The 16,811-nt window shown below is 40.4% G+C and overlaps 1 protein-coding gene across 1 annotated transcript in view; it reads left to right on the top strand.

Moving 5' to 3' along the window:
- The window catches only part of C5H10orf67 (chromosome 5 C10orf67 homolog), a 120,895-nt gene that overhangs the window by 66,611 nt on the left and 37,473 nt on the right, over positions 1-16,811 (top strand). Inside the window, exons 11-14 of the mRNA XM_059263663.1 lie at positions 11,717-11,779; positions 12,091-12,177; positions 12,252-12,310; positions 15,421-15,508. Of these exons, the coding sequence (XP_059119646.1) occupies positions 11,717-11,779; positions 12,091-12,177; positions 12,252-12,310; positions 15,421-15,508 (297 nt within the window). The remainder of the gene's footprint in view (positions 1-11,716; positions 11,780-12,090; positions 12,178-12,251; positions 12,311-15,420; positions 15,509-16,811) is intronic.

Below are 16,811 nucleotides of genomic sequence, written 5' to 3'. Positions count from 1 at the left end.
CTCAATCCACTCCTCCTCCATTTCTGTTTAGGAAAAGGCAGGTTTCTCGTGAGTATCAGAAAAAACATGGCATATCAAGTTGCAGTAAAACTAAGCACCTTTCCATGTATTAAGCCTGGGTGGGCAAGGAGACCCAGTATGAGGAGTAGGGTCCCAAAAGCCATTAAAAGAGTCAGAGACAGCCCCTGTTCCCACTATTAGGAGTCCCACAAGAGAACCAAGCTATACAACTGTAACATATATGTAGAGTGCCTAGGTCAGTCCCATGTAGGCTCCCTGGTCGTCAGTTCAGTCTCTGTGAGCCCTGATGAGCCCAAGTTAGTTGATTCTGTGAGTTTTCTTGTGGTGTTCCTAACCCCACTGGCTCCTGCAATCCTTTCTCCCTTTCTTCTGCAGGATTCTCCGAACTCCTCCTAATGTTTGGCTGTGGGTCTGCATCTGTTTCCCTCAGTTGCTGGATGAAGCCTCTCTGATGCCAACTGGGCTAGGCACCAATCTGGTCACAGGAGATGGTCAGTTCAGGCTATGTATCCGCTATTACTAGGAATCTTAGCTAGAGTCATCCTTGTGATTCCTGGGAGATGCCCTTGTACTAGGCTTTTAGGTGACCCCGAAATACCCCCCCCCCTTTTCAGTGGTCTCTTTCGGTACTCTCCCCCTCCACCACCCCAACCTGATTGCTCATGTTCTCATCCTCACCCAACCTCAGTCTACTCTTGAAACCTCTTCTATTTCCCTCTCTGAGGGAAAGCCAGCATCCTCCATGAACCCTCCTTGTTACCTAGTCTCTCTGTGGATTATAGCAGAGTTATCCTTTATCTTACAGTTAATATCCATTTATGAGTGAGTACATACCATGTTTGTCTTTCTCGCTCTGGGTTACCTCACTTAGGATGATTTTTCTAGTTCCATCCATTTGCCTGCAAATTTCCTGTTGTCCTTGTTTTTAATAGCTGGGTAATACTCCATTGTGTAAATGTACCCCATTTTCTTTATCCATTCCTCAGTTGAGAGACATGTAGAATGTTTCCAGGTTCTGGCTATTACAAATGAAGCTACTATAAACATAGTTGAGCAAGTGTCCTTGTGGTATGATTGAGCATCCTTTGGGTATATGCCCAAGAGTGGTATAGCTGGATCTTGTGATAGATTGACTCCCAATTTTCTGAGAAACCACCACACTGATTTCCATAGTGGCCGTACAAGTTTGCACTCCCACCAGCAATAGAGGAGTGTTCCCCTTGCTTTACATCCTCTTCAGCATGAGCTATCACTCATGTTTTTAATCTTAGCTATTCTGACAGGTGTAAGTTGGCATCTCGGAGTTGTTTTGATTTGTATTTCCCTGTTGGCTAAGGATGTTGAATATCTTCTTAAGTGTTTCTCAACCATCTGAGATTTTTCTGTTGAGACTTCTCTGTTTATATCTGTATCCTCTTTTTTAATTGGATTATTGGGTTTGTTGATATCTAGTTTATAGAATTCTTCATATATTTTGGAAATCAGCCCTCTGTCAAATGTAGAGTTGGTGAATATCTTTTCTCATTCTGTAGGCTGCTGTTTTATTCTATTGACAGTGTCATTTGCCTTATAGAAACTTTTCAATTTCATGAGGTCCCATTTATTAATTGTTGATCTCAGTGTTTGTGTTACTGGTGTTCTATTCAGGAAGTTGTCTCTTGTGCCAATGCATTCAAGATTATTTTCCACTTTCTCCTATCAGGTTCAGTTATCTGGATTTATACTGAAGTCTTTGATCAACTTAGACTTGAGTTTTGTGCAGGGTGATAAATGTGGATCTATTTGCATTTTTCTACATGCCAACATCCAGTTGGGCCAGCACCCTTTGTTAAAGATGCTTTCTTTTTTCCATTGTATAGTTTTGGCTTTGTTGTCAAAAATCAGGTTCCCAGAGGTGTGTGGATTAACATCTGGGTCTTCAACTCGATTCCATTGATGCACCTGTCTGTTTTTATATCAATACCATGGGAGTTTTATTACTATAGCCCTGTAGTAGAGCTTGATTTTAACCAGGGATAGTGATACCTCCTGAGGTTCTTTTATTGTACAGGATTGGTTTAGCTATCCTGGGTTTTTTGATTTTCCATATGAAGTTGAGTATTGTTCTTCGAAGGTCTGTAATGAATTGTTTTGGGATTTTAATGGGGATTGCATTGAATCTGTAGATTGATTTTGGTAAGATGGCCATTTTTACTATGTTAATCCTACTGAGCCATGAGCATGAGAAGTCTTTCCATCTTCTCATATCTTCCTCAGTTTCTCTCATTGGAGATTTGAAGTTCTTGTCATACAGGTCTTTCACTTGCTTGGTTAGAGTTACACCATTATATTTTATGTCATTTGAGCCTTAGGTAAAGGGAGTTGATTCTCTGATTTCTTTTCAGCCCATTTATCATTTGTATGTAGGGGGGCTACTGATTGTTTTTTAGTTAATTTTTGTATCCAGCCACTTGACTAAAGGTGTTTATCAGCTGTAGGATTCCATGGTAGGCCTTTTTGTAGTTGGAATTTTCTTTGGACCACCTACCAGCTCCCAAATAAAAACACAGAGACTTGTTATTAATTAGGAATGCCAGCCTTAGTTTAGGCTTGTCCCACTAGCTCTTTTATCTTAATGTAACCTGTTTCCCCTTCCAAAGCCTAAATTCTTCCTCCTACTTACTCTCCTTGCCCAGAAGTCCCATCTATCCCTCCTCCTGCTATTGGCCATTCAGCTTTTTATTAGATCAATCAGGTGCCTTAGGCAGAAAAGGTATAAGAGCAACACATCTTTACATAATTAAACATATACAATACATCTTTACTCAGTTAAGCAAATGCAACACATCTTTTCATAGTTAAACAAATATTCCACAACAGTTTGGTGGGTCAATTATGTATACTATCATATCATCTATAAATAATGATACTTTGACTTCTCCCTTTCCAATTCGTATTTCCTAGATCTCCTTCAGTTATCTTATTGCTCTAGCTATAACTTCAAGTACTATATTGAATAGGTATGGAGAGAGTGGACAACCTTGTCTTACTCCTGATTTTAGTGGAATTTTTTTGAGTTTCTCTCCATTTAATTTGATATGGACAATAGGCTTGTTGTATTTGCTTTTATTGTGTTTAGTTTTGTCCCTTGTATCCCTAATCTCTCCAAGACTTTTATCATGAAGGGATGTTGTATTTTGTCAAAGGCTTTTTCAACATCTAATGAGATGATCATGTGGTTTTTTTTCAGTTTGTTTATATGGTGGATTACATTGACAGATTTTTGTATGTTGGACCATCCCTGCATCTCTGGGATGAAGCCTACTTGGTCATGGTGGATGATCTTTTTGATTTTTTCTTGGATTTTGTTTGTCATTATTTTATTGAGTATTTTTACATCAATGTTCATGAGTGAAATTGGTCTATAACTCTTTTTGTTTGTTGAGTCTTTGTGTGGTTTGTGTATCAGAGTGACTGTGGCCTCATAGAAAGAATTTAGCACTGTTCCTTCTGTTTCTATTTTGTGGAATAATTTGAGGAATATTTTTATTAGCTGTTCTTTGAAAGTCTGGTACAATTCTGTTTTAAAAACTATCTAGCCCTGGGCTTTTTTTGCTTGCCAAACTTAATTACTGCTTCTATTTCCTTAGGGGTTATCAGTCTATTTAAATTGTTTATCTGATCTTGATTTAACTTTGGTAAGTGGTATCTATCAAGAAATTTGTTCATTTCTTTCAGATTTTCCAATTTTGTGGAGTACAGGTTTTTGAATTATGACCTAACGATTCTTTGGATTTCCTCGGAGTCTGTTGTTATGTCCTCCTTTTCATTTCTGATTTTGTTGATTTGGATATTCTCTCTCTGCCTTTTAGCTAGTTTGGATAAGGATTTAATCTATTTTGTTGATTTTCTCAAAGAACCAACTCTTTGTTGCTTCTCTGTATTGTCCTACTTGTTTCAATTTTATCGATTTCCGCCCTCAGTTTGATTATTTCCTGCCATCTTCTCCTCTTAGGTGTATCTGCTTCTTTTTGTTCTAGAGCTTTCCAGAGTGCTGTTAAGTCGCTAGTATGAGATATCTCCAAGGCACTTAGTGTTATAAACTTTCCTCTTAGCACCACTTTCATTGTGTCCCATAACTTTGAGTATGTTGTGCATTCATTTTCAATAAATTCTAGGAATTCTTTAACTTCTTTATTTCTTCCTTGATGCACTGGTGACTCAGTAGAGAGCTGTTCAGTTTCCATAAATTTGTAGACTTTCTATTGTTTCTGTTGTTGAAATCCAGCTTTAATTCTTGGTGGTCTAATAAGATACAGGGGGTTATTTCAATTTTTTTTGTAACTGTTGAGACTTGCTTTGTGGCTGAGTATATGGTCAATTTTGGAGAAGGTTCCATGTGGTGCTAAGAAGAAGGCATATCCCTTTGTGTTTGGGTGAAATATTCTGTAGATATCTGTTAGATCCATTTGAGTCATAACATCTGTTAGTTCCGTTATTTCTTTGTTAAGTTTCTATCCAGATGACCTGTCCATTGATGAGAATGTGGTGTTGAAGTCTCCCACTATTAATATGTGGGGTTCAATGTATAATTTAAGCTTTAGAAATTTTTTTAGGAATGTGGGTGCCCTTAGATTTTGGGCATAGATATTCAGAATTGAGACATCATCTTGGTGAATTTTTCCTTTGATGAATATGAAATGCCCTTCTCCATCTCTTTTGATTAATTTTGGTTGGAAGTCTATTTTTTTAGGTAATGAGGATAGCATACCAGCTTGCTTCTTAGGTCCATTTGATTAGAAAATCTTTGTTTACTCTGAGGTAATGTCTACCTTTGGTGTTGAGGTGTGTTTCTTGTATGTAGCAGAATGATGGATCCTGTCTTTGTATCCATTCCATTAGCCTGTGTCTTTTTATTGGCAAATTGAGTCCATCGATATTGAGGGATATTAATGACCAATGGTTATTAATTCCTGTTATTTTGGTGGTGGTGGTGATTTGTGTGTGTGTGTGTGTGTGTGTGTGTGTGTGTGTGTGTGTGTGTGTTTCTCTTTTTTGGGTTTTGCTGTGAGATTATCTATTGCCTGTGTTTTTCTGGGTGCAGTTAGCTTCCTGCAGTTGTTTTCCTTTTAGTACCTTTTGTAGGGCCAGATTTACGTATAGATATTGTTTAAATTTGACTTTGTCGTGAAATATCTTGTTTTCTCCATCTATGGTGATTGACAGTTTTGCTGAGTATAGTAGTCTGGGTTGGCATCCATGGTCTCTTAGCTTCTGCAAGACATCAGTCCAGACCCTTTGGATTTTAGGGTCTGTTGAGAAGTTGGGTGTTATTCTAATGGGTCTGCCTTTATATATTACTTGGCCTTTTCCCCTTGCCATTTTTAATATTCTTTCTTTGTTCTGTATGTTTAATGCTTTGCTTATTATATGGCGAGGGGACTTTCCTTCATTTGTTTGTTTTTCTTGACTTTCTTTTAAGGATTTATTGATATCTTCCATTTTTTTGTCTTTTCCTCAATTTCTCTAATGGATTTTTTATATCTTCTTTAAGGACATCTATTATCTTCATAAAGTTGTTTTCAAGTGCTTCAGCTATGTTGGATTGTTCAGGTCTTGCTGTTGTAGAATAGCTGGGCTCTGGTGATACCACATTGCCCTTTCTGTTATTGTTTGTGTTCTTACACTGGTGTTCAGGCATCTGGATTTGGGGTGAATATACGTCTAGGTGTTGATTCCTGCATTTGTCTCTGTTGGATGGGAGTTTTGTTCCTTAGTTTCTCTTTCCTTTCTGGTCTTCTGGCCTAAATGGCCAAGCGTTCTGGTGACTAGCAGGTTTTCAGGTCCAGTGCAGTGTCCTCTCTAGGGTTTTTTGGGCCAGGGGTCCCTAGATTGGGCCTGAGCTCTGGTAAAGCCAAAGTATCCTTCTGAAGTTGTAGACCAGGATATGGAGCCCATGGGAAAGGGGCTGCAGTCTGGGGTCCCTAGATCTAGTCTGGCCTCTGGGGTCTAAGCACCAGCCTGGCCTCCAGTACAGCTGCCAGGACTGGAATCCCTAGATCTGGCCTGTGCGTCAGGAAAGCTGAAGTCTGCCTCTGAAGTTGTAGGCCAGGGTTCTCTAGATCCAGCATGGCCTCTGGTAACATGGGAGTCTTCTTCTGAAGTTCTAAACCAGACTATAGAGCCAGGTGTGGGGGGGATGGGGTGTGCAATCTGGAGTTGTTGGGCAGACTTAAAGAGGTTTTGTGGATGGTGGGCAGTGTCTTATCTGGGGTTCCTAGGACCAGCCTGGCCTCCTGTAAGGCTGCCAGTGCTGTGGGCCCCAGAATGGAGCTCAGGAAAGAGAATATAGTATGGGGTTATTGGGCAGACGTTAAGGGATTCCAAATTTAAGAAAATATTTTATATAAATGTTAAGAAATTTAAGAAGCATGAGTTCTATTATAAAACAAAAATTATTTCATTATTTTTTAAATTTTATTTTATATGTATGGGTGTTTTGCTTGCATGTATGTATGTCTGTGAACCACTGTGTGCCTGGTTTTCACAGAGGCCAGAAGAGGGTGTTGGATTCCCTGGAACTGGAATTACAGATGGTTGTGAGCTACCATGTAGATGCTGCAAATGGAACTTGGGGTCTCTCCAAGAGCAGCCAATGGTCTTAACTCTGAGCCATCTCTCCAGTCCCTAAAATAAATATTCTGAGTCAGGAAATTTTAGTTATAAATTCAAAAAAGAAGCATACTTGTAAAAATTATTCATAATCACAGTTTGGCAGTACAAGTACAGTCATTTAATTTGTATTTTCCCACTCAGGAAGCTAAGTGCTGTCCTATTAACACAATCATTCATTTTCATTTCCATCCATTGTTTGGTAGTCCAGTGTTTGCACCTGTCAATGAAGTGACCACAGAAAGGCCAGCATGTGTATTCCAGAGAAAGTGGAATGTCAGCAGCTGGCAAAACAAAATGACATTTTCATGTGGACAGAGCTAGGATTCAATAATGTGCTGGAGCAAGGTGAAAAATTTGACTTGGGACAAGGAACAAATACTGTAGTCAATATGAGGTGCTTTGCTTTGTTTTGTTTCTGACAAAAAGAAATGCTATCTCCGTTATCACAACTGAGATATCTTCCAGGAAGACTGAATAATTATTTGCATTATAGAAGATATTCTGCAGCAGTCTTATCTCTAGCTCCATGGCTGATCATCTTATGAGAAAAATAGAACCTTAGAAATCAATGCCGAATTTCACTACATATTCAAAAGCAGAATGTTAAAATAAATCGTTAATCACTGACATGAATTTGGATGGTATGAAGTAAGACATCATTGCCTTCCAATATGGCACCTTGTTTTCCTAATTGTCTGAGTTTTTAAAACTTGGGTACCTGGCCAGGTGACAGTGGTACATGCCTTTAATCCCAGCACTTGGGAGGCAGAGCCAGGAAGATCTCTGTGAGTTCAAGGCCAGCCTGAGGTCTACAGAGTGAGATCCAGGACAGGCACCAAAAGTACACAAAGAAACCCTGTCTTGAAAAGCAAAAAAATAAAATAAAATAACTTGGATACCTTTTCTTTAGCATAGTAGTGAGAGCCTTGGAGTGTTTGGATCTTTTGTTCAGTGACCTCCATGGGCTACAGCTGACCAAAAGGCACTGACTTCACCCTGTACCCCATACCTTGGTGGAGAGACCATTCAAGTAGACTGTCCCTGTTGAGAACAAATAAATGGAGTGATCCTTAAATGTGTCTGCCTTGGGTCACTTCAGTGACTTTTTCATTTTCTTAATCCTTCCCTAGCTTTTCCAATGGTTACACAGGATCTAAATGCGTTAAAAGTCAGGGATAAAAGGCTGCCCCCAGGCATGGGGAACCTGTAATTTTGATTAATTGTTGTCTTACTTGTCTGTTCATTTTCGGAGACAGAGTCTCCATGTATCTCAGGCTGACCTCAAACCCACTCCCAACAAGTACCTTGAACTTCTAATCCTTCACCTCCATATCCTGAGTGCTGGGCACCACTGTTCCTGGTGGTCAGGGTTTGATCAGGTGATTCGTGTTCTTGGCTTATTCAAAGAATTGAGATACAAGCCCACATAGATCTTAAAAGGGAGCAAGGCAACTTTCTTCAAATCAAAGCAGTAGTAGATATTAGAATGGAATATATGGTCAATATTGACAGCAGGCCATGTGGACAAAGGTCTTAACAGCCTCAGTTATTTTTTGGAACTTACTTTTATGGAGTTTAAAATAAGTTTAGTTTGTAAAGAGTGCAGTTTGGATGGTTCTCTGTGGGAGCCCACAAAGGTTTTCTAGTGAGATCTGAGCTTGCTTTACCCAGCAGGGCTGCATAGGGGGATGGATTGACCACATGCATGGTTACCAGGTGTTTGGAAGGGTCTACACTTGGCTGTGCTAGGGGGAGGTCTTTTGCTCCACCCCTTGGCATTCTTTTAAAAAGCCCTTTAGAAGAGACAGAAGGGGGCCAGTGGATAAGGATCCAGACCCTCTTGAGGCTATCCTGTGTTTCTGTCTTTTTATCTCCCCTCTATCCTTCTATCTAAATCTCTTATCCCTCACTCCCCAAGCATACCCTGGAGTAAAGGTGGCGGCAGGTCCCCCACAGTTCCCTATTTTGACTGACTGTTATACAAATGTTTTCTCTACTGTTCATGTCCCTTTCCATAATGCATCTAATTTTAATCATACGCATGCTCCATTATGCATAGGAATAAGAAGATAAACAGAGGATTCTTCCTAAAAGGCCACTTTAGGGTATAGTTTGCCTTATTGTGAATATACCCAACACTAACTCAAGACAGAGGGGCTTCCCACTTACTGTAACTGGACACAACAGAAATAATGATGAACAAGGTCTTTGTTAGTTTGATGCTTGTTAAAGAAAGGAGAAACTTACTCCATTATTAAAGAGGGAATGGGTGTATACCTCCATACAGATTGGGGTCCTCAGTTATTAACAGGTTGCTAGGTGCAAGAGCTGCTTCCATAGTATATGCAAATAAAAGTCTCAGAATGCCAAGTGCATTGTTAGAAGAGGGATATGCGCAGGGCCCACACCAAGTAGAGTAGAGTCCTAGGTCAGTAAACTATTCCCTATGCCTGCCTGACTCATCACCATGCCAGGTTTATGTGTGCTGGAGTCTGGATTCAGAGTTCTACGCATACTAGATCAGCACTCCACCAATGGAGCTATACTCTAGCCTTGAATTAAGTCAACTTCTGAATCTCATCACATTCTGACTGCTTTGCTACACTAGTTTGCATTTTTTGCTTAATCAATGTAGTTGTTACACTTTTCATGACTATTACCAAGAAAACAACTTAAGGGGAAAAATTGTTTTGCCCATGGCTTCAGACATTTCTGTCCATCTTATCAGGGAGGGTAGATTGGATCAAAGCCACTCAGATGATGGCTGACTGGAAGCAGAGAGAGAATGCCTACATTAGCTGGTTTCCCCACTTTCTCCTTTTATTCCACAGCTGCCCTTGCCCCCGGTCTATAGAACGGTGCCACACACATTCAAGATGGGTTTTACAGCTTAGTTATTCCTCTCTGGAAATGCCCTCTGAGATATACCCAGAACTGTGTTTAACAATCCCATAGGCAGGACTAGGTAGATTACTCAGGGGGTAGTTCTTTGCTGTGCACACACGAGAACCTGAGTTTAGATCCTTGGCACCCATGTAAAAAGCTGGACATGGTAGTGTGTGCCTATAATCCCCAGCACTGGGAGGTAGAGACAGGAGGATCCTTGGGGCTTACTGGCCAGATGATCTAGCCTATCAGTGAGTTCCAGGTTCAGTGAGAGACCCTATCTCAAAAATACAAGGTGGAGAGTGATAGAGGGAGACACGCAGCATCAACCTCTAAACTCTACACACACACACACACACACACACACACACACACACACACACCAAACAAATAATAATCTCATATGGACTTCTAAATCCAGTCAAAATGACAAGATTAAGCCATGAAGTGGGTCAAGGGCTTTCTGCCAAGCCAGACCACCTGGGTCCAATCGCTGGGATCACATGGCAGAAGAAGAGAACCGACTCACCCCAAATTGTTCTCTGATCACCACATATGCCCAGAGCCCATGTTTGCTTCCACACACACACACAAAAAAAAATAAGCTAGATAACATGCAACAAAATAATTAAAATATAAATTAACCAGCAAAATCCAGGGCTGAGTGCAATCTGATGCTGTAATTTCTCTGCACACTTCCATATACATCCTGCACATATTACATCTTGGTGTAGGTGAGTTTGAGAAGGCTTACAGAGGTAAGGGACTGAGTTTGTATCATCAAGATGCTATTCCAAATTTGTTATTCCAAACTTATCAGTCTGGGTATTGGTCATTAGCTGCCCACCAAACACTGGTACCTCCCCCTTCCTGGGTTTGCCCCACCTTCACCTCAGGTTTTACTTTTGGTTGCCAGGGAAAGCTCATTTTTCTTTAGGATGCAGAACTGCTCTGCTCTTTCTAACCCCTGCTTTAATGCAGTCACCTCTACCGAGAAGGGCAATGGACCATGGGGCTATGGAGAAATCAGAACCTACTTGCAAACGCGGTGGTAGTGTTAAGCAGGAACGTTTCTGTCCACTGCATAGAAATTTAATGTTAATTAACCAAGATGTGTGTGTGTGTGGTGTGTGTGTGTGTGTGTGTGTGTGTGTCTGTCTGTCTGTCTGTCTGTCTGTGGTTCTGGGAATGTTACTGGAACCTCATGTGAAGTAGCTAAGTATTCTGCCATTGAGCTATATTTCTAGCCCAGCCAAGAGTTTTAACATAGTGTATACTTTATATTGATGAATTCAGGTGGTTATGAGCACACGCCCATAAGAATTCATTAAACTATTACTCCTCTGGAAACATGTGACACACACCCTCTCGATTTTTCACTTCTGTTCTTCCCTCTCCTCTTCCTCCTCCTTCAGACAGGTCTCTCACTAGCCTGGACAGTAAGCCCCGAAGATTCACCTGTCTCCTCCTCCCCAGCACAGATTACAAGCTGATGCCACAAAGCCCTGTATTTTTAAAATGGATTCTAGGAATGGAACTCTGGTCCTGGGGCTTGTAAGGCAAGCACTTTACCAACTACCTCCCAAGATCCTATACCCAATATAGTCTCACTTCCAAATAACCTGCTGCCCCTTCTACAGAAAAGTCTAGCAATGGAAACTTAGCAATTTCAAGTACTTAAAAAAAAAAGCTTATGGCTTTGTAAGAAAATAACTTCCTGCTCCTCCTTCATGGTTTTAAAAAGTATGACCTGGGTTCAATTCCCACCATCTACATGGTGGCTCACAATGGTCTGTAACTCCAGCTCCAGGGGATCTGATGCCTTCTTTTGACTTCCGTGAGCACCATGCACACAAGTGGTACACATACAAGCAAAACAGACATATACATAAAAATAAATAATCTTTTAAAAGTTTTTAAAGGTGTAATGATAAAGTCTGGCCTGTTACTATAGCTGCCATTGACCACCTACACATGTGTTCTGTACACTGGATTTTAGGGATTAAATGAGGCAGTGAAGACCTCTGGGCTACATTTGGAAAATTTCAAGTGTCTATTTCCTTTTTTCAAACTAAGATAGACAAGACAGAAAGGAAAACTATCTTGATGCATTAATCTGATATTTTGTCTTTACTATGATTTATTCTCTTCACAGGTTACATTTCTAATACCTCACCTGGTGCCTGAAGAAGTATTGTTAAAATTACAGGCGCTTAAGGTATGAAAATGACCACTGGGAACTCCATTATTAACCTCATTATTGTTTATGGATTCTGATTATTCCTAGGAAGTAACAAAGTCAATCATTACAGGAAACAGAAGTGTATGGTCATAAAGCCTTCTGACTTCTGGGAATTTTCAAAACAATCTCATTATCCTCTCGAGGGAATCTCAACATTTCCTTTATGTTGGTGGTAGTCGGAATTCCCTTACTACTTAGCAGAAATAGCCTTTTCTCACTTAGGAGGAAAGAGTGGTACCATGAATATCCTTAAGCTTGTGCTGGGTTTTTGTGTTTTCTGTTAAAAGGATGAAGACAAAAAAAATTTACAGGATGAGATACAGAAATTAAAAACTGCATTAGAGAATGAAAAGAAGAAGATGGAGAGGTACTGGGCTTATTGATACACATGGTGTCTGTCTGCAGCCAAGACACTATCTAACCACATGCAAATGTGTTCCAGGTTTAGAAAGATGCTGATCGGATCAACAAAAACTGGGAGAGGAAATTTATCATCCTCAGGAACAGGTATAGTGTATACAGTGTTGATATAGGTATATAGACAAATTCCATTTGTAGAAATACAGCCACTCATCTTTCAGGATGGGACTCTTGTGGGTTTTTTTTCTATATTAATTAATATTAAATGACCTCACATACTTTTAGTAAGAACTGCAACATGGTTTAAAATAGAAAAGTATTCCTAGTCACTTAAAAGAAAGAGGAATTCAGGGCTGGAGAGATGGCTCAGAGGTTAAGAGCACTGACTGCTCTTCCAGGGGTCCTGAGTTCAATTCCCAGCAACCACATGGTAGCTCACAACCATCTATAATGAGCTCTGGTGCCCTCTTCTGGCCTGTAGTCATACATGCTGTATACATAATAAATAAATCTTTTAAAAAAAAAAAAAAAAAGAAAGAGGAATTCAACACTCCCACTCTCTGGTTCTTTGTTTCCATCCTGAATGTAGTCCGACCTATCCAGGAATCTTCTTCAGCAGCAGTTTGCACATAATCATGAAAAGTGGTTTGCATCATCTTCACAAATTGCTTCATATACTAGGTTCTTTACCCACAATTCCTTAATCTCTCACCCACACTTTACTCACATAATCATTTAATTTCTTCTCCCAGAATTATGTTTGCTTTTTTTTTAAATGGCGAAAGTGGAACTGTGAAATTCTGGACCAGATATTGTAACACATACCTGTAGTCTCAGTACTTGGAAGAATGGAGCAGGAGGATTGCTAAGAGTATGAGGCTAGCCTTGGCTACATAGGGAGTTCAGAGACAGCCTGGACTCTATAAGTGAAACACTGTCTAAGAAAACATGAACAAAAAAGGATGGAAGGAAAGGCCAGGAGGAGAGAATGAGGAGGGAATGAAAGAAGAAACTAAAATCCTGAATAACAGTATCTAATTTTTGCACTGAATATAAATACTATGCAGAGTAAATGCTTCTTCTCTCCTTTGTCCTATCATCTGAAACATTTAAAAATGCATTTCCTGGCTGGGCAGTGGTGGCGCACGCCTTTAATCCCAGCACTTGGGAGGCAGAGGCAGGCGGATCTTTGTGAGTTCGAGGCCAGCCTGGTCTACAGAGCGAGATCCAGGAAAGGCGCAAAGCTACACAGAGAAAGCTTGTCTCGAAAAAACCAAAAAAAAAAAAAAATGCATTTCCTGTCCACTTGTTTCCTCACTTAATTTCCACCCACATTTTGTTAGTTGTCACATAATTATATCACATAATAACATTCAAGAAACTTAATAGTGAAGCGCCGTGATGGACTGATGTGGGTCAGTATATGCTAAGCTTAAAGCTCACGTATGACATTAATACATTGCAATTTGCTCTGCAAGGCAATAAAACACTACATTTACCCTACATGTCATAAGCACATGATATACATCATGTATAAAAATCCTACACCTGATGCTGAAATAGTTAGGACTGGCTAGCAACCAAGATCTCACGTAATACCAGAAACAATTCCAGATGGTGAGCACAAGTCTCCTTCTCAGGTGAAAATTCTTCTTTGTGCTCCTGTTCGGTTCCATGTATCTGCTGGTGACTCCTGTGCTCTGTGAAATGTGTATCCTTTTTATTGTAGGCTGTCTGATACAAGGTGTTACTCTAAAGTCCAGGCAGGTCTTGAACTCACAGCAGTCCTCCTGGTGGAAAAAGAAAATGACTTCAGTCCCATGTGGTGGAAGAAGAGAAATGACTTCCATAGTTGTCTTCTGACTTCCACACATGTGGCATGTGCATGTCCCCACACACAAACACAGAGAGAGTTAAAAAAAAAACAAACCAAGAAATGGTACTGCAGTTGAAATATACGGGAAAATGGAGTGAGCAGTACATAGCTACCAGGTGTGAGCAGGAGAAGCAGAGCACACCCGCACATGGGTATGCACACCTACACATGGGCATGCACACCTACACATGGGCATATGGACATGCACACCTGCACATGGGCATGCACACCTGCACAGGGGCATGCACACCTGCACAGGGCCATGCACACCTACACACATTACAAAGAGGGAATGGGGAAGGAATGAGCATTTGGTGTTGAGGAATATTCAGTCCACCGCGCTCACTCTTTTGTCCCCCAGATGTTCATGCCTGTCCTGCATGCAAAGTGCTATCCCAGGGCACTTTAACTCTTCCTCCCCTCACCCTACTCATCACAGAGTCAGCTCAAGTCTAAACACTTTCTAAGACTCATATCTCAAAGTCTCAATTCTCATTGTCTAAATTCAGGATCAGTGAGGTTCTGGCTATAAATTCATTCTTATGTACTCCCCAAACTGTGGACAAGACCTTTTGCTCCCAAATGCAAAGTGGGATGGGCATTGTATTGACACAGCTGTCAATAATACTAATAAACCTTCGTGTTCAAAAAGGAAGGACAGAGGAAGAAATTTCAAAGGTCATTAGCTGTTTTGTTTTTGTTGTTGTTTTTTGGGTTTTTTTCCCCTGATTCTGGGGGTGGAACCAAGGGCCTTGCTCATGCTAGGCAAGTGTTCTATCACCGAAATACTGCCCGATATTTTTATTCACTTACAATCACTAGAAAAGCATTCCCAGCCACACTCCCAACTCATGTATCACTAACAATGAGTCTCCTCATTGCACTATCCACAATTAAAATAAGCTAAATATTTCCTAAGTGAGAAGTTGTGATTCTTATTATTTCTAACGCTTAATTTCTCCAATCTTAAGTTGGTGAGAGCCTTCCAAAGATGAAGAATGCACTGTTTTGATCTAATCTTTGACGATTTCCTTGATTTCTAGTAGAATAACATATCTCAGACTCTCCTTGTGTATCTGTTGCCTTAGAGCCAGAAACAGCCATTTCTCAAAAATACCCTCATTCATTTCCATGAGAAACTACAGTCTGGAGGGGTAGTCATTGCTGTTACTGCTATACTTTTCAGAGCTAGGAAATGCAGGGTTGTTTTTGTTTTTGTTTTTTTAAGGAAGAAGAAATAAGCTAAAATTAACATTTTACTTGGCAACATTTAAAATATTTCTAATGTGGTCCCTACCCACATTAACATTTAAAATATTTCTAATATTGGTCTTATCCTATGATGTTCATACATCTTATTACATTGCTTCTTTTGTTGCAGCTTCCATATTCTAAAGGATGAAATGTTTACTAGACACACACTTTTCCGGCAATTTGCAATGATTGCTGACACCTCCTTCAATTACATTGTAAGTACTTTGAATACATGTGTCTGTGTCTATGAAAGACACATATTTATTGAATTCCTATCACATTATAGGCTCTAGCAATAACACACAACAGTCACCCTACTAGCTACTGAGGGCATAGAACAAAGTGAAGGGCCCCAAAGAGCTCAGTTAGTATGAAATAGATGCTGGATGTGTGTAAATAAGGCTGTTGCAATGCAGCATGGTGGTTGAGCTGTGATAGAAGTCAGTGCAGATCCCAGAGGATGGGATACTCTTCCTGGGCAGAAGGATCTGCCCATTTGTTCATCTTTGACCACAAGTACTATGTTGGGGAATATCAAAGCTCAAGTTCAAGTCCCCAGTCACTTCTAAAGGAAGAAGGTAAGCAACAGCTCATTCATTTTCAGACTCAAAACTGTACTTACCAGATTTACATCACTAGGACAAAATAACTAAGTCCTTTGAAGCAAAGCAGTTCACTTAGCTCACAGTTGGAGGCTCAAAGTCCAGATAACAATGTATAGGCTGGTGGCAAGGACGGCACCATTTCATGACAAACAGCAATGGCAGGAGAGTCGAGTGGTCACATCCTGACCCAGGAAGCAGAGAGAAAAAGAGAATCCAGGCTTACTCCATGCAACCACCATCTAGTGAAAACCCAATGGTTGCACAAGAACAACAACCTGAGCGCACACCCCAGAGTGACATAAAGACCTCCCACGAGGCACCACCTCATCATGTGTTATGTTGGTGGAATGTTAGGGATGTGAACCTTGGTGGCCCAATATACCATATTCAGACCATAGCATAGCAGACCTGTAGATCAAGTCCAACTCTAAAATAGACTTCTACTTATCCTGTTTCAGTGAGAGAGTCCTGCTGATGAAAGGAACGATGGCCAGTACAGAAACAGTTCTGGTCCATTTCAACTAGCCAGTCAGTCAGCATGGCACCCCTTTAAACTGCTGATGCCACGCTGTTTTATTTGGATAAGTCAAGCTTGTTTTGTTTTGTTTTTAGAACAGGGTGTAAGAAACAGGCGGTAGGGTGTGGCTTTAGGAGGCTTATAGTCTAAAATAAATTTCTTTCCAATTCCTCTCAACATTTTTCACTTTAAGACCACTTTCTAGGTCTAAGTTGTGACAAAGCGTTCTGAAGTATCCTGTCAAGATAGTATTTTTAACTAAACCTACTTAGAAACCTGAGGGTTTTAAGAATTGTCTCCTAAGCAGGGCAGTGGCAGAGCAAGTCTTTAATCCAGCACTCAGGAGGCAGAGGCAGGCAGATCTCTGTGAGTTCGAGGCCAGCCTGATCTACAAAG

This window comes from Peromyscus eremicus, chromosome 5, assembly GCF_949786415.1.
Source record: "Peromyscus eremicus chromosome 5, PerEre_H2_v1, whole genome shotgun sequence".
In the NCBI taxonomy this organism is placed as follows: Eukaryota; Metazoa; Chordata; class Mammalia; order Rodentia; family Cricetidae; genus Peromyscus; species Peromyscus eremicus.
The sequence above is the reverse complement of the archived record's forward strand: the minus strand, read 5'-3'. Positions and strand labels throughout refer to the sequence as shown.